Consider the following 21,748-nt stretch of genomic DNA (forward strand, 5'->3'; position numbering starts at 1 on the left):
ACCCAAAATTTGACTTCCTGTAGACGCTGAGACATTTTTGGGGGGAAGCTGTTCTGTTTAAGGAGCCTGTAAATCATGACAACATCTGTAGAAATTGTAAAGAGGCTCCTGTTTTTGTTTTAGCTGGACACAGTAGAAGAACTGACATTAAGGTGAGAATTATTATTAAAATTAAAATACCTCCCATTCATTAATTGCATTTACACTTAAGATCAAACAACCTAAAGAACAATGGGAGATGCACTAAAATAATGATTAAATACAGAATGCCATCATCAAAAATGTCTTAAAAAATATGGTTTTAATTTAAATCGGTGAGTTATTTAATACCAGTCTAATAAATATTATATATGACTGATTTTTGTTTTTAGCATAAAACCCAAGATAAGCTGATATTTGTCTTTGGGAACCAGGGAAAGCATCACCTACCTGTTTCCTGCAGGATCTTGTTGATAAATGCATGAATTATATATCAGTTAAACATATATTTATAAGTGTTACATTTGAAATAAATTTGGAGGAAATAACCCAGAGGTCTTAGCTGAAGATGATTTAGCTGAAGTCATTGGCATCAATTACTCTGCCAAGAGGTTTTATTTTATTCTAGCTATGAAATTAAAATTAGCTTAAAAATATTACTGCTTGTGATTCATGATGTTATAACGAGAGACAATAATTTAACCTTTGCCAACTGAAAAGGTCACACATTTAAAGGTCTGAAGCATGAGAACATCAAAATGGACCTCTCTGTCTCATACGCAGTCTTTTCTCTATGTTGGACCAGGACCAGGACCAGGACCAGGACCAGGACCAGGACCAGGACCAGGACCAGGACCAGGACCAGGACGTGAACACAACACTGTGTCAATTTAGCAGGAGAGCTTTGACATCTGGTTCTGGTCCAAGTCGTCTTGGGTCAACATTCCTAGACCGGAGGGAGAGCTATTTCACGGCCTCGATGAATGAGGACGGCCTGCACAGACCATCCACTTCCTGTCGCCACAAACTGCTGAGCCGGCAAATCAAACTTACAAGCGTTTAAGATTAAATATATTATTACATTAAGATATAATTAAAAATATGAATGTAATGTCATGAAGAAACACCAAGTGTTTTAAATGATATATTTTGACCATTTCCTGTCAACTCTGTTACTATCTTAAAGGATGAACGAGGAAAATATTATATTAAAAAATATATTATATAATATTTTCATAAACTACAATTAACTGTTTGCTTGATCTCTGCATCTCAATATTTATATACATTTCTGGCAACCTCAAGAAAGGAAGACATTTCTTTTTCAGTCAGCCGTTTCACCAAACAAATTCGACACCAAACAGCGCCACCTTGCGTCTGCTTTGTGTACAACACCAGCATTTTTAACGCCGCTGTTGGTACAACCTGTAATGTATGAATTATATAGGCGCGCATTCCTGCCTCTTCTCAAATATATTCTAGTTAACCCTTATTGGGTTCTGCATTCGTCCCGTTTTAAATGACGGAACAATCTGTAATATTAATGAGCGAAATAAATCCATTTTGTGCCCAGACAGCCACCGTAGTTTGCCCGATACTCTGTATAGGTGCAGGTATGCCGTTTTCTGATTCTTAGATGCCACCAAGTCTTACAGTTAGATTTAATCATTGCGACTAGAACTGGTTTGATCCATGGCACATGCTCATGTAATACTCCAGTAATAAAACCTTTATTCATATTTGGAAGTATCAATAGATTCATGAGTGACAAGCTGTTATAAATACAGTCATTAAGCAGTTTTCACCTGACAAGAAAAATAGTTTGTGAAGCCGCAAGTTTTTCAGGCTGATATTTGTGGCCCGTTTGCAAGGAAAAAACAACCCACACTTCATTCTCCTGAACGGTTCCGACTCGGCTGCTACTGCCACGAGGATATGACGTTTACCAAAATAAAGCGGATCATCGAATTGTGCTTGTCTTTTGCCTGGAGGGTCACAGCTACAAGTGGAAAAATATTTCTGCGGCGTGGCGGTCTCAGGTCTTCAACGTTGTCACAGTGTGTGTGCGGGCCGCATCGACACAGACGTTTTCACAAACACATAAAAACCCACAACCGCGGTTTCCTGCTGCACATGTGCACAGGGCGGGGGGTGGTTTTTAGGCCGCCGTCCGCACGGGTCCTGAAGGGTGCGTGCAGTGATTAAAACGAAGATGTCTGCATGCCTGTCTTTGACAAGTGCGCCTTTTTTTTGGTGAAGTACAGCAGTGTGGGTTAAAATAAATAGGCAGCAGTTGGGAGGGGGGTGCCGAAAGATGTAGGTTCGATCACTTCCGTCAGTCCTGCATGAGCATCTCCCTCCAGCTGAAGCTGTGATTGGGCCCGTGTGTCAGAGGCAAGATGGGTGGGTCGACCAGCTGCCACACCCCGGTCTCCCCCATTTCCTCACAGGCACAAAAACCCAAGTATGGAATCTGTACAGAGAGGACACAGATGTTTGGAAGGATGAAAAGATTTTCTTTTTTTTTTTTTTAAAAGAAAGAAAGCTATAGCGGTGAAACGACCTTGCGGACGACTTGGACAAAGTCCTTTGGGTTCTGCGGGGTGAGGCCTCGTATCTGGCGAGTGCAGGCCTCCAGCGAGGAAGCATGGGCCACAATCAGGACCGTGTTTCCTGTGTGAAAGAGGCAGGGATCAGAGAATCACATTCCATAGATACCATTAGCTTTCCAAACCGTTTATGGACACTCGGCGTCAGCTTGAGAGAGAATTCCAGAGTACACAGACCATTCCAGAGAAGAACATGAAAAGGCCACATGGGATGTTCTGATAATGGTGCTTCTGTAGAACCTTTACCCTGATTCTTGCACTCGGCCAGGATCTCTCTGGTGACTTGGAAGCTCCTGCCAATGTAGGTTTCATAAGACTCTGATACCACCAACTTGCTTATGGGAATGTGAGGTCTGGAAGCAAATGGAAGAGAACATTAAACCGGGTCCAAGGTCAGAGCTGAGAGCATGAAAGCATCCCAGTGTGTGAGGGGGGTGTAAACAATGAGTTTCTGTGTACCTGTAGGTTGTGTCCACGCTCAGGTTAATGGCGGCTAGCTCAGCTGGGGACACCCAGGCGGGTAACCCCGTGCCGGGGACCCACTTGGTCCACTCAAACAACCCCGGCTCAATACGAATTTTTGTACTTCCATCCTGCTGGAGACCTGATAAGAGTTACAGAAGAAGAAATGAGATCATCTTCAGGAAATATTTCACAACGATCATGCTTTTTTTTTTTTGACTCAGCAAATAAAAAGTTCCTAAAAATAACCCGGCATGTTCGTTTTCTCAGTGTAAATAGATAAGAATAGAACCCAAGCCTGTCCTTCAGGTAGCACACGGGCTTTATAATAGTTCATTACTATTTGAGATCACACTAGATCCATCCCAGTTTTGCATCCATAACAAATGTGGAAAATCCGACAGGAATTTCTCATAAGTGAGGGAACAAAGAGCAGCTGTATCCAAACGTTTCCGGGGCTTTAGAACAAAGTTAATGAATACGCGGTCCCACCCTGCAGAATGTTCTGAGCCGTCTGCACGCAGCGAAGAGAAGGCGAGCAGTAAACAAAGTCTATAGCTGTGTGGCTTTCCAGCAGAGCTTCACCTGCAGTGGACAGAAAGCAGCATTTCAGAGGGGACGGCAGATTGTTGAGAGGACAGGACAGGACAGGACAGGACAGGACAGGGCAAGAATGAACTGACCAACGAGTCGGGCCTGAGTGGAGCCGAACACAGTGATGGGACAGTCTTTGTCGTAGTCCCGGTGACCTCCACCTCGAGCGGGGAGGCTGGACGGCATGTTGAGGTTGGAGCGAATGAATCTGCCTACGCAACAACAGAGGAGTGTTACAGGCAAATGATACCATGGCAACGCGGTGTTAATGAAGACATGAGAGGAATCTGCTATTAATCTGCAACAGCACGCTAACCTTTGGAGTCGAAGCACTGGGTGACCCAGTGCTTCCCAAACACCACATCCATCCTCTCGCCATGGCGACATACAAACAGTCTCATCTTAGACAGGGAGGGCTGAGAAGCTGCCCTCATCACCTGACATAAACAACAAGTTAGAACAATCTCCGTTTCCTTATAATCGGTGTGTAAACACAAGACTAGGCTCCGCTGGCGAGCGTGCGCCGCTGAAGGTCGCACCTGCATCGGAGGGCAGAGGCCAGAGGGGCTGGAAGCTTCCATTAGGCTGTCGAGTAGACTGTCGCTCAGCTTTCCATCGAACAATAACCCGCCAACAGAGCCGCTGGAGTTAGATGGAGACGCACAATTGAGAATTGAGTAGGACCTGAGAGCCAAACAGAGACAGAAAAACAGATTCAGAAAGGACTTTTCCACTTCCTGCTGACATAACGGTCGCCTGATCTCTACGTCTGTGCTCGGACTCAAAGTCCCGGCACAGGCTGTGAGTTTGTTGGAAGCATTCCGAGCTTCTGCGTCTTACCCGTGGACGACCCAGGTGTCGGACTCATCTGCTCGGTTGATGTAGTTCTCAGGCAGCAGGCCCGACAGCCCCGTGGCCAGCGAGGTGCCGTACACCCCCCCCTCGCTGACGGTGCTCTGCTCCACGGGCGACATGAAGACAAAATCTCCAGGCATCAGCTCCAGCTCGTCATCGTTCTGAGGTACATACGGGTACATGACCTGCAGCGTCTACAGGGGGGATGGTGGCGATAAGAGTTAGAGAGAGGCGCTGAGGACCAAACAGGATTTGACAAAGCAAATACAAGGAGAGTGACCTCGTGGTTAGCAAAGCGGATGTCTCTTGAATAGAGCACGGCCAACCAGTCGCAGCCTGAACCCACGTCCACATTTTTGGCCAACTTCTCCAAAACTGGAAGGTGACTCGCATGGAAGTGGTACGCCAAAGTGACATGAAGTTGCTTTTTATGAGGCTCCACATGAACATCTGGAAGAAAGAGGAGAAAAATGTGCACATCGGGTCTGCAGTGTCTGGTTGCCTCGAATGATACAGATGTGTACAGATGTGTATTCTGTGGTAAATCAAACCTGCTTTAGCTGCCGCTTCAGAAGCAAAGTCGGCAGCGAAGCTCTTCATCAGCTCGGCAACCTGCTCTTCCACAAAAAGGCCGATGAAGGTGGAGGTCGTGTAGAGCTCCAGAGGGACCGGCATTGGGATACGAGCCTTCCACTTGGCCACGGTGGCCTGCAGAGCATCGGACAGGGACTCCACCTTTCCATCAGCACACTGAAAAAACAGAGAAATGATTTATGAAATGTCAAATATATTGTAAACATACCAATATCTCTGAATATCAATTATCTGTATTGTACATTCGCTTAGCGGCCAGCAGGGGGCGATTAAGACAAATGACATGAAGGCGAACGTGAGTAGTTTCATAGATGTTTGGTCTAAAAAATGTAAGAAAGTTAAGAAACACTTTAAGGTCAAATGTGTAAAACTACTCCAAATGATGAGCTAAAAAAGATCCGCAACATTTAAATCCTTGAAAACAATTTAAATTGATGACTTGATTCTCTTTTTAACAGGCGATTAACGATTAATCAAGCACACAAAAGATGCAATATTAAAAAATGATGCCATCGGCAACAGTTCCTGAATGTGTTGCTGCCACATAAAACTGACCATAAAAAACTGGCAGAGGGTGATGTGAGGGAAGATGTTGTGCGCCTTGTTCTTGCCGCAGGAGATGCGCGACTGCTGCCAGAAGTGCGAGAGCTGCTGGAGCAGCGGCCCGCTGGGTCGCAGGTACAACACGTACTCCCTGGGCAGAGGATCGTCCAAGAACGGGTCGTCCACGTGGGAGAAGAGCCTGGAGTGGCAGACACAGCGAGTCAACCCGAGCTGAGCTTAAATGTCAAATGGAAGAGAGGACATTTACTGTCCAGCAGAGGGCAGCACTGACAGCGGCGCACAGCTGCCAGAATATAGGTCAGCATATATTTAATGTACTGTTTCGGAGAGAATTTCAGTTTTAAGTTAAGTCTGTGGGAGCCGTGGGTGTCTGCGCATGAGCTCACCAGTCACAAGCCGCCTGGACGTTCTTCCCCCCCGTCGAAACCAGAGCTTTCAAGCTGCAGAGACAAAAGCAGACAGTGATCAAACGGCAGTGGGAAAATCAATAGTTTCTGTGCTCATTAGGAGGAGCTAGGAGCACTTCCACGTGACAGCGAACAAAGACCGAAACATCCCCAGAGTGATGTGAAACAGCACTGGGACTCACAGCGGGGGTCCGATCCTGACACGCGGCCTGGAAACCTCACCATCAGGACAGATTTCATGACCATGACCAGCATTTCTCACTCTCACTCGATGAGGCCGTGCCCGTCCTATTACACGCTGCTGCGTCCGAGATTCCCCACACGTGTAAGGGGGCACAAACACTCTTCACTATAACGACCCAGGCCCCATTTTATCTGTGTCATTTCGAGGAGTGAGTTTCTGAACCAGATAGGGCTGGTTGTGATGGCTCTCCGGTGTTCTCAATCTAATTAGTGTCTTTTTATAAAGCCTCCAGTATGGCCTCATGCCTGTGAAGGGACTGGCTTATTATTTTCATTCTCGCACCAGTGAGTCAACATCTGTTACAACAAAGAGTCTCCTGCATCAGATTTTTGGATATTTCTACACGTCGGGCCACTCGGCGACTGGCAGCAGCAGCCATATTGAGGGATTAACACCTGGTGCAGCATGAGGGAGGAAAAGAAGAGGATTTGCTGCTTGGCCTGATGAGATTACAAGCAGAGGGGATGGAGATTAATCCAGCATGGAACATGGATTTCTTTATCGAAGAGTGGTTTAGAATTGAAGCAGCACAGCAGAGATCATACAAGGCGCTTACAAGGTTTAGAATGTATACAGTAGGTAGGTCTGGCATGTACTATACACTCCAATAATATAGATACTTGTGGCTGGAATTGGAAATTTGCAATGGATAATAAGCAAAGTCATCCATTCTTTTAACAAACATTCATTTAGTACGCCACCGGTTCTGCTCATCCCCATTTTTACGACCAAATCTCCAGTTCGTACTAAATATTACAACAGGCTCTTATGCAAACTCACGACTTCCTGCTCTTCACTTGCACTCAGTCACACTTGAATATTACTGCCAGAGCAGCCAAACGACTGCACGGAACATTCACTTTGACCAACTGGTCGAAGGAAGCTGGTTGTGAAACCGAAACCGCATCCCAATAGGATGTGATCAGAAGTGTCTCACTCTCTGACTCGACCTGCTTCATGTCTGAAGTCACCAAAGGTTCCCATGGAGACAGGACCAATTTCAAGTGATCAGTTTTTGATCGTCTCTTTGGGGGCAAACGCGTTGTGATGCCTCCATGTCTGTCTGGAGCCCGTCTCATAAAGCCAGCTGTGTGCCTGCAGAAAAGAGCGACGTCCACGAGGTCACACAGAGCAAATCCGAGAGTGACACCATTAAATGAACTGTGTGGGCCTTTGTGCAGCCTGGGATGTTAATAATACTCCATGTCTGGTTACTGAGAGCATGAAAGTCAACAGTTTGATCAGAAATGGCCATCACACATTCTGACAAGCGCAGAGGGCGCTGCTAGTGTAAGAGTTTATTTTTGGCTTTGAGCTGAGGTGCTAAAACAAAGTAGCTTTAAGAAGAATAGAAGAGGCCCGGTGCCAAACCTGTGACGCAGCAAACCCAACGTCAGAGGAACAGGATGTGCCAGCAAAGGTGTTCAGGTCACAATTTGAACGGTGAAAAGTTTCATGTTTGAGAGGCACAACAACTCAGAGGTCTCACAATGAGTAGCAGCACAGACTCGAGACTCCTTCTGTGTTTGTTCTGCCCGGTCTCAGGCTACGACCGGAGTGACTGGTTTCTCCCGGGCCTCATCTTCTAGAGGAAAATGTGACAGGTCAGGCAGCTCGTCACACCTCTGCCAGAAACGTATGAGCTGCCTCAGCCGCCCTCAAAAAGAAAAACACCTCACCAAACTGAGCGCTTGTGAAGGTCACTCGCTACTTCCGGAAATGAGCAACTTCCTCCTGGGAGGTTTGAGCAGGCACAGAGATATTTCTGTGAGCTGCACAAGTATCACATTTACACAAGATGCTGGTCCGAGGTACCTGAATCAACCTTATCAAACAAGTTTAAATAGGTTTTAAAGCTCCGTTTTCTGTGGTGCCTTCACGTACAGAAGCTTCTTAATGGAGGAGTTCTAAAAATCGTGTAGGTGGAACAGCGTCGGGTTCACTTCCTGTTTCAGAATGACTGCGTGTTACAGCTCGGTAGCCACAGTCTTCACAAAGAACAAAGAAACAACAAACGTGACAGAAACACGCGAATCCAAAGCAAGGTTGCCTCAACAGTTCCAACGAAAGAACCAACCTTCTCCTTTTCGTTGTATTTATGCACTTAGCTCATCACTGCCCACAAACATTAAGCACATTTACGTGAAGATTAACCACAGCAGCTTCGACACAGGTTCATGCTCAGCGTAGATAAGAAGTCTTTTTCTTATTTTGGCATCGTTTCCCTCCCTCACTCGCTATCTTATCAATCTTTCTGTTTCACAGTTCTCTGCTGCCAGAGCTAAACATCCCAGAAGGACGAAGGTAGCAGCAAAGAAGGCCTCTCGCTGAGCTCCACAGTTTAAGCTGTAGAAGTGTCCTGAAGCTACACAAGGGCGTCAAAGTTCTTGTGTGTGATCAAGTCTGGGATCGGGTGAAGAGGTCATGAAGTATACGGCACAATGAAGGCGCACGCAAGACGAAAAAATGCTAGCCACCTAAAAGAGCGATATTATTTAACTCTGGTTACAGGAAAGAGCCAGGAACAGGAGTGGATTGCCAATAATTAAACAGAAGTGGCGGCGACGCAAACATGATCTGTAAACGGTGCAGACAGACAGATAATCTGATTTTAAAATCCGAACAGGCTGCTCGTGACTTTTTTGTGTGGGAATTCCTGGATGTTAGCAACACTCGGACAAGTTTGTGTTGCATTGTGCAGTGATAATCTTAAAAAAACAAAACAGGAGTTTAGAGTAGTTCTTTACAAAATCCACTCAATTGGCCTCGACTGAAGAGGGAGACTGAATAATACGTCTTGTAAATGTCCTTGATATTAGTTGCATCGTCATAGAAAGAGGTAATGTGGGACAATTTGAGCGATTTTTAGGGCTTAGAGGTGTGCGGTAGTTGTATTTAAGCTGCAGACTGTGCTCCAGAACAGTTCTTCTGGTTCACCTTGATGTCACATCGCCTACAAAAGCCATTTGTGGAGCAACTTCTGACCATAAGATACAATCAGAATACAATAATCTATCTTATTACAGTCCAAAATGACTCAGCAGAAAGACTGTATGTATGTGTGTTTGTGTGTGTGCGTGTTTGCGTATCTGATACAATGAAGCCCTTGTTTGCTGAAGCTATGACCGATATCTTTTATCTTTATTTCTTCTCTGTCAAAGTTTAAAATCTAAACACAAACTTCATTTAAGCATTTCTTTGCACCTTTTGCTGCTTTGTTTTTGTGGAAAAGATGAAACCTATTTAAAACCTAAAAAAAGCTGCCTTCTTTTGCATGAATTTCATGCAACATAAAACACAACTTAATGGCCAATCATCAGGTCGGAGAATGGTGAAAAATAATGAACTTTAGTGCAAAGAAATAATGATAAAGGTGAGTGGAAAATTAAAAACCTGGAGTAAGAAAACAGAGATGTTTAGGAACTCTCATGAAACCGTACTAAGATTATCGAGACTAGCCCCAAAAACACGTCACCACTTTTCTAAGGTAAATGTAACCTGAACATTTCAGCTCACGTTTGATCAATGGTCACTATTAAAGATGGGATTAAACCTATAACAACCAAACGTTTGATCATACTCGATGATCACATGTCCATAATACTGTACGCAAAGAGGTTACATGATGCAACCATCTGGTTTTTTTCCCTATCTTTGCTGCTGTGCCAAAACAAGCTCAAAAGTAAAAATGCTAATGTAGTCATACAAAACCTAAATAGATTTGACTGGCACCAATAACAGATGCGAGTCTGTCAATAGTCAAGGACGCTTGTTTATTCCGCAGTGGTTTGCTGGGTGGGAGAAGGGAAAGAACGGGTGCGCAGCGCTGAAACGCCTCGGTAACCTTGGCCTTCTCTGCTTTTGAACATTCACACAATCTCTCCAAGATTCGAAGTGAAATTGACCGTTGGGCTGCTGGTTGGATAAATATTGGTGATTATGTTATGTTATCAGGTCTGCTGAGGTCACGTAGAGAGTGAAAGATGTAAAAACGGCGCTCTAAAGACTTTAAATGTTGAGTAATTCAGCATCGAAATGCATCATAACACAGCGATGAATGAGGAATTAAATCACGTAGGTTACTACAAGTTTAGTTTATTTGGCTTTTGTATGATTTTATCCAGAAAACATGACGTTTTGAGTTCATTGGCTTGAGCTGGCATCTTTTTACCTCACTTACGTTATTCTTACAGGCTGCACTGAACATGACGGTAACAGCTTCCGCTCCAATAAGTACATCCTTTGACTCTGGTTGTCATAAACGTGCCGTCCGCCAGCGTTCGCTGCGGAGGCCAACACACGGAGTGACCTGTGCGTTTAGGATCCGTTATTTATTTTGTGATAAAGAGGCCAGGCTGCACCGAGTGGCACCAAATCTCATTAAGAACCATTCAATCCCGTTACATAATCCAGCGGCGGAACAATGGCTGTGAGCACAGGAGAAAAAGCTGCGGGTCGCTTGACTTGACCCTCACATGTGTTAACGGAAAAGCACAGAAGCATCAGATGGACGTCCACCGTGCAGCAGACGGGGGGACGCGGAGTCCCGCAGACGGGGTCCACTGAACAGACCAAACCTGCGACCTTACTGGATTTTACTGTCAGGACAGAGGGCTTGCCTTTTTGATTCTTCCGGGTTTCTCTTTGAGAATATTGGACCCACTAAAACCAAAAAAACAGACATAAAGTCACTGAGCCCTGGTCAACCAAAGCTGTCCACCTCTGGAGGTTCACATTTATCGGAGACAATTCTGCAACTGCAAACCCTTCCGGGACCACCGGGTCTCGTGAGGAAAGACTACAGCAGTCGGGTTTACTCAGGGTCATTATGATGATGATGATGAAGATTAGAGAGGGAGTGTGTGTGTATGTGTGTGTTCCACATCTGTTAATTCTCCACTTTGTGATTCCACTCATGATGTGGGTCCAACGATCTCCCTGGGGCCAAAATTCTAAAACGTGTGTGTGTGTGTGTGTGTGTGTGTGTGTGTGTGTGTGTGTGTGTGTGTGTGTACTCACGCCCTGGTCTTGGGGAAACCCATGGACAGCAGCACGTCCAGAGTGGATCCATGTTTGACGGTGCTCGGCCGGCTCTGGCGCTGCCTCCGCGGAGTCACTTTGGCGTACAGCTCCTCTTTGGCGGCCATGACTCGGTGCTCCAATCGGTACGTCAGGTCCTGGGCTCCTCCGGTCTATCATTTAGTTACGGAAGAGAGAAAAGGGGAGCAGAATGGAAGTGGTGCCCCGTCGCAATGAGAACTACTCGCGTTTATCGGCAGCTCGCATTAAACGCTGAAGCACCCGGGGAAAAGAGCATCTTCCTGACGGCTCGAACGTGAAGCCATCAGCGGGGAGGTCAGCCGTGGGAAGTCATCTCGCTCTCAGCCGGGCCCCAGACTCGCCGTTTCTGACCGAGGCGGATATGTCTGGCTCCTGCTCGCCCTTCGCATCCGGTCAGGCTGAATGAGGAAAAATCTGCCGCGACTCTCGGAGCCTACTTTCGGTGTGTACTAAATGAATGAGCCCGTACTCCGGAGAGAGCGGGGCGGACGGCTGCAGGCAGTTAAAGGGACAGTACGTCTCCGTGAGGCCGACGCAAATCTGGGCGGCTTAAAAGCGGAACGACGCGCCCTTTTCTACCTCCTGTGTGATTTCGCTTTGATATATATGTGGGGGGGGGGAAAACAAAAAAAAATAGAGGGCAGAAAAGGTTCGATGGAAAGCGGCGAGGTGGAGCTTCTGCGGGGGGAAAAAGTTGGTCACACTTCCTGTCTGAGAAAAAGGGTGTCAACATCCCGCGCATGCGCAGTGCGCCAAGGGGCCAGCACGCTATCATCCGTTGCCACGGCAACGTGGTTGGTTTAAAGAAAACTTTTACTCTCGTTTCATTTTTGACTGCGGTGTGATCGTGTCAATGTTAAAGAAAATAAAAGTTGAAGATTCTGCAATTGTATTACTGTGGAGAAGTTTCCCTGCTTTATAAGCTTATAAACCAGTGTTAATATCTAAATATATATAGTCTACAAAAAATATAGAGAAGCAGTCATGGCAAGAGGCTTTTTCTGGCTGATGCCTGTTTTCTTCAGGGATCATCAAAATCAAACTGCACCTTATCTTCACACCAGAACAACTTAATTTCTTTTTATATGAAGAATTTATAGTTTCCAGTTTTTCCAGACAAATCTCCAAAAACATCTCAAAAGTTAGACAGGACGTAGACATGAGCTCGATGAACACCGATTAGCCTGATTTCCTTAACTGGTTTGGAAGCAGGACAGAAAAGTGATTTCACAATATTTTATTCATTTAAAAAAAGAGCAACTATCAGCTGAGGTTGAGAAATTTCAACAAACTTCACAATATAGAAGCTTACTCTCAAAATTGACACCAACAGATTCTTGTGACTTAACGCGTCACTGCTGTCCTCAAGTAGGTTTGGAAACTACATTTAAATTACAGATATTCAACTTTGTTATTTACAATAACAAAAAAAAACAAAAAACACAAACTGCATTAGAAAAGAACACCATACAGCAAAATTTATGAGAATAAAAGAATCGGGGCATTTAGACGTGGCATTCTAACTCCACAAAATGTCCACTCACACTAGCCACTTTTTTAAAAAAAACCAGGTCATTTCTCATCTGGGTCATCTGTATTCTGCTGGATTCATTCAAAGTTTGCTGTTATAGAAGCTTCTGATGCACACAGGGACACAAGTCAAACATGTCAGCACTGACAACTCACTTAATATGATAAATTCCACTGCTGGGCTCTAGAACATTGGTCCATTTAGTCTTGGTACCAGTTGATGTGCCCCTGACACCGTTAACCCCATTAGGTTCAGATAAAACAATTGTACCGGTCTGTAAAAGCTGAAACTTCATAGATGGTAAAAAAAAAATTGATCAAACTGTCACTAATATCCACCGCTGAAGCACTGGTCCCAATGTGTTGGGTTTACTGACGACTATACCACAAATGACGACTTCTGTTTGAAATCCCCCTAAAAAAAAGGACCAGAAATCATCTGAACAACTTTCTTTCAGATCAAAGGTTTAAAATTGAGAAGTGAAAGGCTTTATCTTACATCTGCCTCTTCATCGCCGTACAGTGATGGCGGCTGGTAGACAACATTGGGTCTGGGTTTGCTGTACAGAGAGAGAGAGAGAGGAGAAAAAGAACAAGCCACCGTGTGTTAGAAAAGATCGTAGGACTGTATCAATCTAGCTGTGGATAAACTGTGGAAATCATGCACCAAGCCTAGGAAAGAAACTCCTCTTACCTTTCAGTTTTTTCTGTAAAGAGACAAAATTAAATCCACGTCAGTAAGATCACTCACAACAAAAATCCACCTGATAAAAACCACACTGTCCAATTCTAAACACGTTGCTTGCATGCTAAGAAATGTGCTGGTAGACTCATAATTGAACACAACAATCCGTCCGAAAGGCCATTATTTCATACACCAATGACTCTTCGCACTTCTTTGCATATGTCTTACAATGGTTTCACATGTGGTTACCTTTCAAAATGAGGAAATTCAAGCTAATGAAGAAAACTCACTGGGAAGGTAGCCTTTCTTGTGGGCATACCAGATGCCAAATCCCAGCAGAGCGAGCAAGAGCAGAGCCACGATTACACCAGCAACAATCCCGCCCGTGTTTATGTCACCTTGAAGGAACAAGGTGGAGAAGTCAGGCGCGTCTCATCTAGACCTGCAACACTTGACGGTTCACTTCAGATGGTGGCTCAGAGCAGCACTTACGGACTTCCATTCTAGCAGCTCTGCAGCGCTGGACGGGCCCGGCCTTATTGGCAGCCTCGCAGTAGTACTCTCCCGAGTCCGACCTTGATGTTCTGGCGTACGTCTGAAAGAAAAGGCACCTTTAAAAGCGTGCAGCGGGGCAATACCCCAGCTGTCACTCATAAACGTGCATGGACTCGTGACGAACCAGGCTGCCGTGGGTGGTGTTGAGACTGTAGGTGGCGTTCTGGTAGCCGGAGATCGTCCTGGGGTCAGCTGGTAGAGGCACGCCGTTTTTGTACCACATGTAGGTGGGCGGAGGTGAGCCATCACCGTCATGGCAACTGAGCATGGCCATTTTTCCCGTCGTCACCGAAGATGGAATTTTACACACAGGTGGAGATGGAGGCACTGCGTGACAGAATGTTCAGATATCAGCAGATTGAGAGAGCAGAGAGTATCTCATGTCAGCTGCGTAGCCTGGATAAATAAATATTAGCTGGCACAATGTGATTCATTAATGTAAATAATTCTTATTATTATTGTAATAAAGGAGGACTCCTACCCAGAACCGTCAGTGTAACTCTGACTTCTCCAAACTGGCCGTTTCCAGAGACCTCACAGTCGTACACTCCTGTGTCTTTGCGGGTCACTTTGGAGAATCTCACATTACTGCCGGAATACATCGACAGCCTGCTGGAATACGGGTCTGTAACAGAAAATAATAATAATAATAACCAAGAAAAGCCCCAGGATTACAGGTCATCTTCAGGTCCAAGTCAAAAGACGAGCCTACTCACCTGTGGGCTTTCCATCAAAGACCACATAAGCCTGGGAGCCCTCCATGTTTTTAAACTTCCACTCAACTCTGGCATTTGAGCCAAAGTCGGCCGAATAGGAGCAGGTGAGATCGATCCCTGAAATCACGGAATCAAGTGGTCACTTTAATCCCGCACCATTTTACTGGCATAAATGGTAGGGATGCATTGAAAAGTTGGTGGGAAAAAGGAAATGAGGAAGCACTTCACTTCTAGATTGAGATTAAACAACAGTTATAGGAAATATTGTGAAATTTCCCAGCACAGGAGACAGGAACAGTGCACAGATAAGCAGGTATCATGTCATAACGACACACAAACCAAGGCATCAGCGCTAGAAAATGTCAGATTCTCGTATTTCCAGTTTAATTCTCACCTTCATTCTCCTTCACTTCCACCTCTTTATTTTTGGTACTGACTGAAAAGCCAAATACACCTACGCACAGAGATAAAAGATAAACAGTTATGCATCAATAATAACATATATTTATCCTCCTCATTATCAGAAGGCCCCAAGACCACAGCTGTAGCGAGGGTAGTGAATGCAGCAGGTTTACAGTCGTTGCAGTATTTCAGTTTGCCTGACAATCATGTCTGTCACCTAAACTGTATCGGACGTTCGTCAGCTGGCGTCTCAAAAGCTGCAGAGTGAAAATCTCATTTCCTGTCAGAACTGTTGAAACTTATGTGAGATTTCAGATCTCTCTGAGGGTGCAGCAGTCTGTGGTCAAAAGTGAAACAATGAGCTGATTCATGGATTAGTTTATTGGCCAATATCTCAATTTACAATTTGTGTCCTTATTTGGCCAATCAGATGCATATATGTCACTGTCAGTCTGTGAATTTTTTTCCTCTTATTCCCAGGAAGGACTATTTAATTAATAATTAATCTTAGTTATCACATTAGAAACATTTTAATTATTTGAAAACAAAAGACCCTTATGTTGATGGACATATGGGAAAATTTACAGACATCGAGACATTTCAATGGACACCTATTTGTAAGCTTTTTTTTTTTTTTCACAGATTCTGTAAGAGAGCCAAATATGCGCCACTGTATTTAACACGCTGCCCCCTACTGGATAACAGTAGTAATGCAACGAACGCGGATCCAATTCAAGATGGCCGAAAGGTTAAAACTCTGAAATTGAGCAGCAGGGGAATATTTTTTATACCCCAGCAGAACACAAATATTCCTTAATCATTTTCAAACGGAAAATATGGCAGCTAAAATGCTCAATACCTCAGAGAGGCGACTGTGTCTACACTGCTCTACAGCAGGTGGGGTAGAAAAGGGTAATGAAAGCAAGAGGGGCAGGTGCACAGTCGAGATGACTACTGTTGGACTCGTGACGAACTGACACTGAAGAAAACAATAATATTCAATAGGTGTCTTATTTTTGCTTTGTTGTTGGGGTAAAAAGATGCACTGCACTGTTGCCAAATACAAATCGTGTCCAGGGGCAATTTACACCAATCCCTTGAGAACAAATATGGAATAAGACACCAGTTGTTGCAGTGTTAAGCCTTCAGGGTGTGGAACAACAGGGGAAATAGTTGCTCATTCCACACTGCATAAGCAGAAGGCTTTCAGTGAAACTGTCAACAGCCAATGATGAAATTGATGATTCAGACGTTGTCGTGCTGCTTCTAAAGCCGCATGTGGTAGAAAAGAATACACACACCCTCTTCTACACACTTTACTTCTTTGTTGTGATGTGTGTCACTCTGAAGCCTTAAACACGGCAACAGAGGCGCACAAGTCAATCATTAACTGTCTGCAAACTGGGCCTTCAGCTGTTCACTTACGCAGATTTTAACATGAAAATGACAGCACCTTGTCCCTTCTACCGGCCTTACAGCGGCTCAATGACATGTTCGACACCCTGCTGCTGCGTCTCACAGTCTCCACACGCTGCTGTGCATCAGGCCCAGATAAGCCCAGTGTCAAGTGAAACCAGACAACCAGGCTTTATTTACATACTTTGCGAGTTTCGGGGCTGGGGTGATAATGAGTTTAAAGAGAACCGTAACTCAATGCTAAACAGTAATTGTTAATAAAGTGTGTAAGAGCATGCTTCCTACAGGCTCACACACACTTCCTATTACAGAAGTATTTAGTGAGATTAGAATCCCCTGTTAGCATTGTGGGCTAATATTTCAGTGGTTTTGCTGAAAATGAACTGTTGATAACCAGAAAACATCAATACTTGTCTGATGTTATACATCTTTTAGCTATGCGGGCAGTAACAACATACAGCCTGGTTGCTAATAAACTCAATGATGCTAACGCAAACTGTCTCAAATGACCTCTGACCCCAAGACTTTAATATATACTGTAATCACATAAACTGGAATCTGACGGTTGAGTGAAAACCACGAAGTAGTAGAGGGAGACAGGACAGGAGATGCTGTGGAAAACTAATCTCATCACCACAGAAACATCTCTAGTGGAGCTCCAGCACTCAGGACGTGTCTGAAACACTCCACATTTGCCTTGAAACAATCCTGCTAGAGTGGGATTTAAAGCAGGTCTGCTTTGAATACCAACTGAAGTCGTGCATCAAACTGGAACAGATATGAATAAAAAAAGATGGAGATCTGAGCTCCAGGATCTGCTCCTCAGTTATCATCCAAGTCTGAAGCTCGCTGGAGCTCTGAGAGATGGCGGCACAAACATGACCTGTTGTGCGCCCCAGCTCGGCTAATTAGGAGCAGGGAAACATTACAAACATTACTGGGCAGATAATATAAAATGCTGGTATCTTTAGATATATTTACCATGTGTTACTGTGGTTATTTAAATAATTATTACCAAGGATACCAAAATCTTTAGGAAAAAAAATAGTTCCCAGGCCCCAGTTTGCTTTCTTGTTAATCAATAACAACAAAAGTTCAAACGTTTTAAAGAAAAAGAACCTGAATGTACAGTCGTTGTTTATCAACATATTAATCTAGAACTAGTGTAATCCGGAAGAACCTCCGAACCTGTCGGCAGCGCGTGACTCACCTGTAGCCGAGAGCAGGAACAAAGCCGCCGAAACCAAGACTCTGACCGACATGTCGACCCGCTCAGCTCGCTGTTGCACGACGGAGTTTCTCCAAAATCCCACCAAATAATAATCCGGGCACAAAAATTGCTCTGGCGTCGAATAAACGACACAGGTGTATAAATCCCAAACTTTTAAACGCGCCTCTTCTCAGCGTTTGTGTCCCAAATCACCTGAGGAATCCGCCCAGGTGACAAGTGTCTCACTTCCGGTAACAGGATCCTCTCAGAGGCTGGAAAGACCGGTTTGACAAAAGAGGGTTTTTAAACGCATTATTTAATCCATTTATTGGGAATACACGGGGAAAAAAGTATAGAGTACATCATTCAAGAGTACTACTGTAGTCAAATGTTCAACAACAACAATATATTAATAAAATAAAATAGAATACATGGGGGCATGTAGAGGTCAGTCCTAATGTCTCAGCATGTATTGGGACTTAAGGTGGGACATGGAACCTCAAAATAACAACAAAAAACAAGATTTGTGCCTCACCATTTCCTACCATGAATAGGATATTTACCCTCGTGTAGTACCACATTTACCATATCAGACACAGCTGGGTTCAGTCCGCCCAAATAAAAAAGGAACTATAAGAATAGTTATATAAGAAATATAAGAATATAAGAAATGTTAAAAGTCAGAATATCAAGGACCTTCACTGCTGTCCAGTTTCTGATGATTTTGTTGATACAGGGTATGAAACAAAAATGGCTTCCAATGGTTCACAGCCTACATCACAGGATTAACATTTGAATGAGCTGAATCAACGGGAAAGGTTCTACAAACCATGTTATATTCTTTTTGTCATCAGGCTGCCACATCCAATAAATCAATCAAAGTTCTCTTTTCATTCTAATCTATTTAAACTCACAGTTTATCTGTCAAGATATCATCTTCCGGTGCTGAAGAATCTGTCTGGAAATTTAACAGCTGAACAGGAAGTCTGACAGGAACTTGCTTATTTTTGGGTTTTTTAAAATGAAAAATTGATCTTTGACATTCCTGTTTTTAACCAGTTCCAACTATTCAAATTCTAAAACTTTTATACCACCTTTGCAACATTCTTTACCGATTTGTGAACTTTTACATATAATGACTTTTATTTGGTTACAAAAATGGTAAGATAACCATTGAATTTTTAAGAATCTTATTTGAAGGACTGACAAGCGAGATCGATTCATTTAGAAAAGTCACTATAAATATAATAACTACCAAAAATAGGTTGATGTTTTGTTAGCGAATGACAATGACTTTTTTCATATATCTTATCATATCTGATAAGCAGGTTTCTCATGCCATTCATAAGCGTCAGCAGATGAGACTGATTCCCGGAAGTGAAAGTATAAAATACAGCAGGGCAGATTCCCGTAAAGTCCTGAGATCCATCTTCCTCCCTTTTTCTTATCCAGTACGTCGTGTTTGTCTGTGCTCTCCTTTCACACCATGATTCACATCTTTATTCATGACAAAGCAAAAAGAAAACGATTAAAAATAGATGAATGAGGCAAATCTGGTGCAATGTCAATGCTTTTTTATTTAAAGGGGCTTGTATCTTTACCAAGACTGAAATGTTAATTAAACAAATAAATAGTAGTTGTATGCAGTCATTTCAAGCTCAGTAAGTTATTACTGCATAGTTACTTCAGTGTAATTATATTGTGTTAGAAAACTGTGCTAATTATATTAAAATGACAGCAGCAATGATGTGAGATGGATGCATTTTAATGTAGCTATAAGTTAAAAATGATCATTTCTTTATGTCAGTGTCTTAATTTCTGGTACGTGTGTTACCAGTGCTGCCCTCTACAGGATATAGAGAGAACCTACTAAAAAAATTTTTTAAAATAATGAAGTATTGGTTTTTTTCAAAGTTATTGAAGAAATATACCTTAAAACCCCTAGTCATATAAACAAACGAATAATCTTAAAGTGAGAAACAAAAATTTAGATTATAAAGAATTCTGTCTGTGTGACATGACTCAGATCGAGATGGATCAGCTGTTGTTGTACAAAAATAGTGAAGCGTACGGTCAAATCCTTTCACGCACTTTTTCAGAATAGAATAAAAACCTTATTGCTCATACATATTACCCATCCTGACTGTCTTGCCTACATGTCTGATGTACTGAGTTGGTTCTATCTGTTCTCATCATCTGGCTGCTTGTTCCGTCTCTCCTGTTATTAAAGGGCCAGTCCACCCCAAAATCAATATTCTTGTGTTTCTGTCCGGACTTCTCATTTACTGAGCTGACGCAAAGTAGTGTGGGATGCCTTTTGGCTATAGCGTCGCTCAAATTGAACTGTTCCTTTAAGATCAGCTTTAACTGTTTTAATTATACTGAAAGAAACCAATTAGTATTCAGTAGATGTTACATATGGTAGAATATAGATATTTATGCTTTAGGTCTAAACTTTCATGCATTTTGCTAATCTATTCGACACATGAGTCTGACTGGTGCTCAGAGAGTACTGTAGGCTATCGGGTCCGTGCCTTTGTGCAGCTACTGCGTGTATTTGGAGTTAAATATGCAGCGTAAGCAGGTGTATAACGTTGCAGATAAATGGTGTATATACTGCACATTTGGATCAGCTCCTTTGACGCTGCGTGTGCACATCCAGCAGCAGTCACCAGGTGAGTACGGGTAACGTACGCAGCAGCTTTGGCACGGCGATCACAGCCAGTGACATTCCAGCAGCACACGAAGTGTCATCAAGGTCAGCAGCAGGCCGCTGCAGCTCTGTAACAGGACACTCCAGGCCGAGCAGGGGAGGAGCAGCTCTGCAATCACAGAAATACAGCAGCTGGAGCAAGAAAAGGATGCGCACGTGCTGGCGGACACCTGACGGAGACGCTAACAAGGCCATCTTACTTTTCTCCACCACTGATGTCTTCGACACTGTGCTCGAGTTGCCATATTTGATGTTGCAGGTGAAGTTGGACTTGCCGTTGGGCAGATTTTTGAACAGCAGGCGGCAGATGTTGCCTGGAAAGAGGCGCACCTTGGCACGGTTCCTAAAAGGGGCGTGCTGCTCCTCGTCTGGGTCGGTGGTGTCGAAGAGCCTTTTGCCGTTTGTGTATTTGCAAAAGGGTTCCGGTGACTCAGGGGGGAGCGTGTATTTGCAATCGATGCGGAGGTGGTCCTCAGCAATGGAGCAGTAGTTCAACCGAATCACCTTCTGGGCTGATACCAAGCCTGTGTGTGTGTGTGTGTGTGTGTGTGTGTGTGTGTGTGTGTGTGTGTGTGTGTGTGTGTGTGTGTGTGGGGTGTCACAGTGTGGAATGAGGATTGACACTGAAAAACATGTTCCCAATGACAGGAAAAAAAGCACGGTAATATTAAAAAAAGAAAGGACAAACAATCTTACCAAAAAGTAAGACAGTTGTCAGAAAGAGCATTTCTCCCAAGTTTCCTGAAAAGAAGGACAGCTGTGGAGTGAGACAGCAGAGGTGAGCAGAGGGCCCGGGAGCCCGCCCCACACCAGCCAGACTGGATCATGACGCTGACTGTGCGATGAAGAGCGGGGTCAGAATTCTGAGCAAGCAGCAGTGCTGTCAGTGCAACACGCAGGGGCGACTCCGTGCTGTCACGGACGCAGCAGCACGGTGAGAAGCTGCAAACTTCCCCGGTGGAGGGCCAACCATGACACATTTCAGGGCTTCGCCCTTCCCAAGAGGCTAGCTGACGAACTGCTCAGTGCTGCAAAAACAGTACTGTAGTTTTTTTTATTAAAAAAAACAACCACAAAAAGCAATTCTGCGCTCTTTTATTTTGGCTTCACTTCCACATTTATTCAACGGTCATCTTGGGCACTAATTTCCCA

At 44.0% G+C, this 21,748-nt stretch overlaps 2 protein-coding genes across 2 annotated transcripts; both read right to left on the reverse strand.

Annotated features, from left to right (window-relative positions):
* Positions 1 to 1,693: 1,693 nt before the first annotated feature.
* Positions 1,694 to 12,073, reverse strand: ubash3ba (ubiquitin associated and SH3 domain containing Ba). The gene is made up of 14 exons (XM_057053473.1): positions 11,328 to 12,073; positions 6,044 to 6,097; positions 5,649 to 5,835; positions 5,051 to 5,249; positions 4,780 to 4,949; positions 4,485 to 4,693; positions 4,184 to 4,328; positions 3,961 to 4,081; positions 3,734 to 3,856; positions 3,543 to 3,635; positions 3,048 to 3,192; positions 2,835 to 2,941; positions 2,543 to 2,652; positions 1,694 to 2,452 (listed from the first exon to the last, which is right to left on the reverse strand). The coding sequence occupies exons 1-14, from the start codon at positions 11,453 to 11,455 to the stop codon at positions 2,315 to 2,317; spliced, it is 1,929 nt and encodes a 642-aa protein (XP_056909453.1). The 5' UTR covers positions 11,456 to 12,073; the 3' UTR covers positions 1,694 to 2,314.
* Positions 12,074 to 12,591: 518 nt separating this feature from the next.
* f11r.1 (F11 receptor, tandem duplicate 1) lies at positions 12,592 to 18,153 on the reverse strand. Its single transcript, XM_057053476.1, has 10 exons — positions 17,884 to 18,153; positions 15,250 to 15,309; positions 14,856 to 14,972; positions 14,621 to 14,764; positions 14,264 to 14,466; positions 14,077 to 14,179; positions 13,875 to 13,982; positions 13,594 to 13,606; positions 13,399 to 13,459; positions 12,592 to 13,314 (listed from the first exon to the last, which is right to left on the reverse strand). Exons 1-10 carry the CDS (start codon positions 17,933 to 17,935, stop codon positions 13,279 to 13,281), a joined length of 897 nt encoding a protein of 298 aa, XP_056909456.1. The 5' UTR covers positions 17,936 to 18,153; the 3' UTR covers positions 12,592 to 13,278.
* Between the last annotated feature and the right edge of the window lie 3,595 nt (positions 18,154 to 21,748).

Source organism: Takifugu flavidus, chromosome 14 (genome assembly GCF_003711565.1).
Source record: "Takifugu flavidus isolate HTHZ2018 chromosome 14, ASM371156v2, whole genome shotgun sequence".
Taxonomy (NCBI): domain Eukaryota; kingdom Metazoa; phylum Chordata; class Actinopteri; order Tetraodontiformes; family Tetraodontidae; genus Takifugu; species Takifugu flavidus.

Bases quoted from the DNA above. Each gene is read 5' to 3' on its own strand.
- ubash3ba (XM_057053473.1), bottom strand. From the start codon at position 11,455: ATGGCCGCCAAAGAGGAGCTGTACGCCAAAGTGACTCCGCGGAGGCAG. The intron at 4,082-4,183 runs GTGCGACCTTCA...TGTTTATGTCAG, and splicing joins GCCTCTGCCCTCCGATGCAG to GTGATGAGGGCAGCTTCTCA. The intron at 3,193-3,542 runs GTGGGACCGCGT...AACTCTTATCAG, and splicing joins GGCTCAGAACATTCTGCAGG to GTCTCCAGCAGGATGGAAGT.
- f11r.1 (XM_057053476.1), bottom strand. From the start codon at position 17,935: ATGTCGGTCAGAGTCTTGGTTTCGGCGGCTTTGTTCCTGCTCTCGGCT. The intron at 14,467-14,620 runs GTAGGAGTCCTC...TCTGTCACGCAG, and splicing joins AGTTACACTGACGGTTCTGG to TGCCTCCATCTCCACCTGTG. The intron at 13,315-13,398 runs GTAAGATAAAGC...CCTTTTTTTTAG, and splicing joins ACGGCGATGAAGAGGCAGAT to GGGGATTTCAAACAGAAGTC.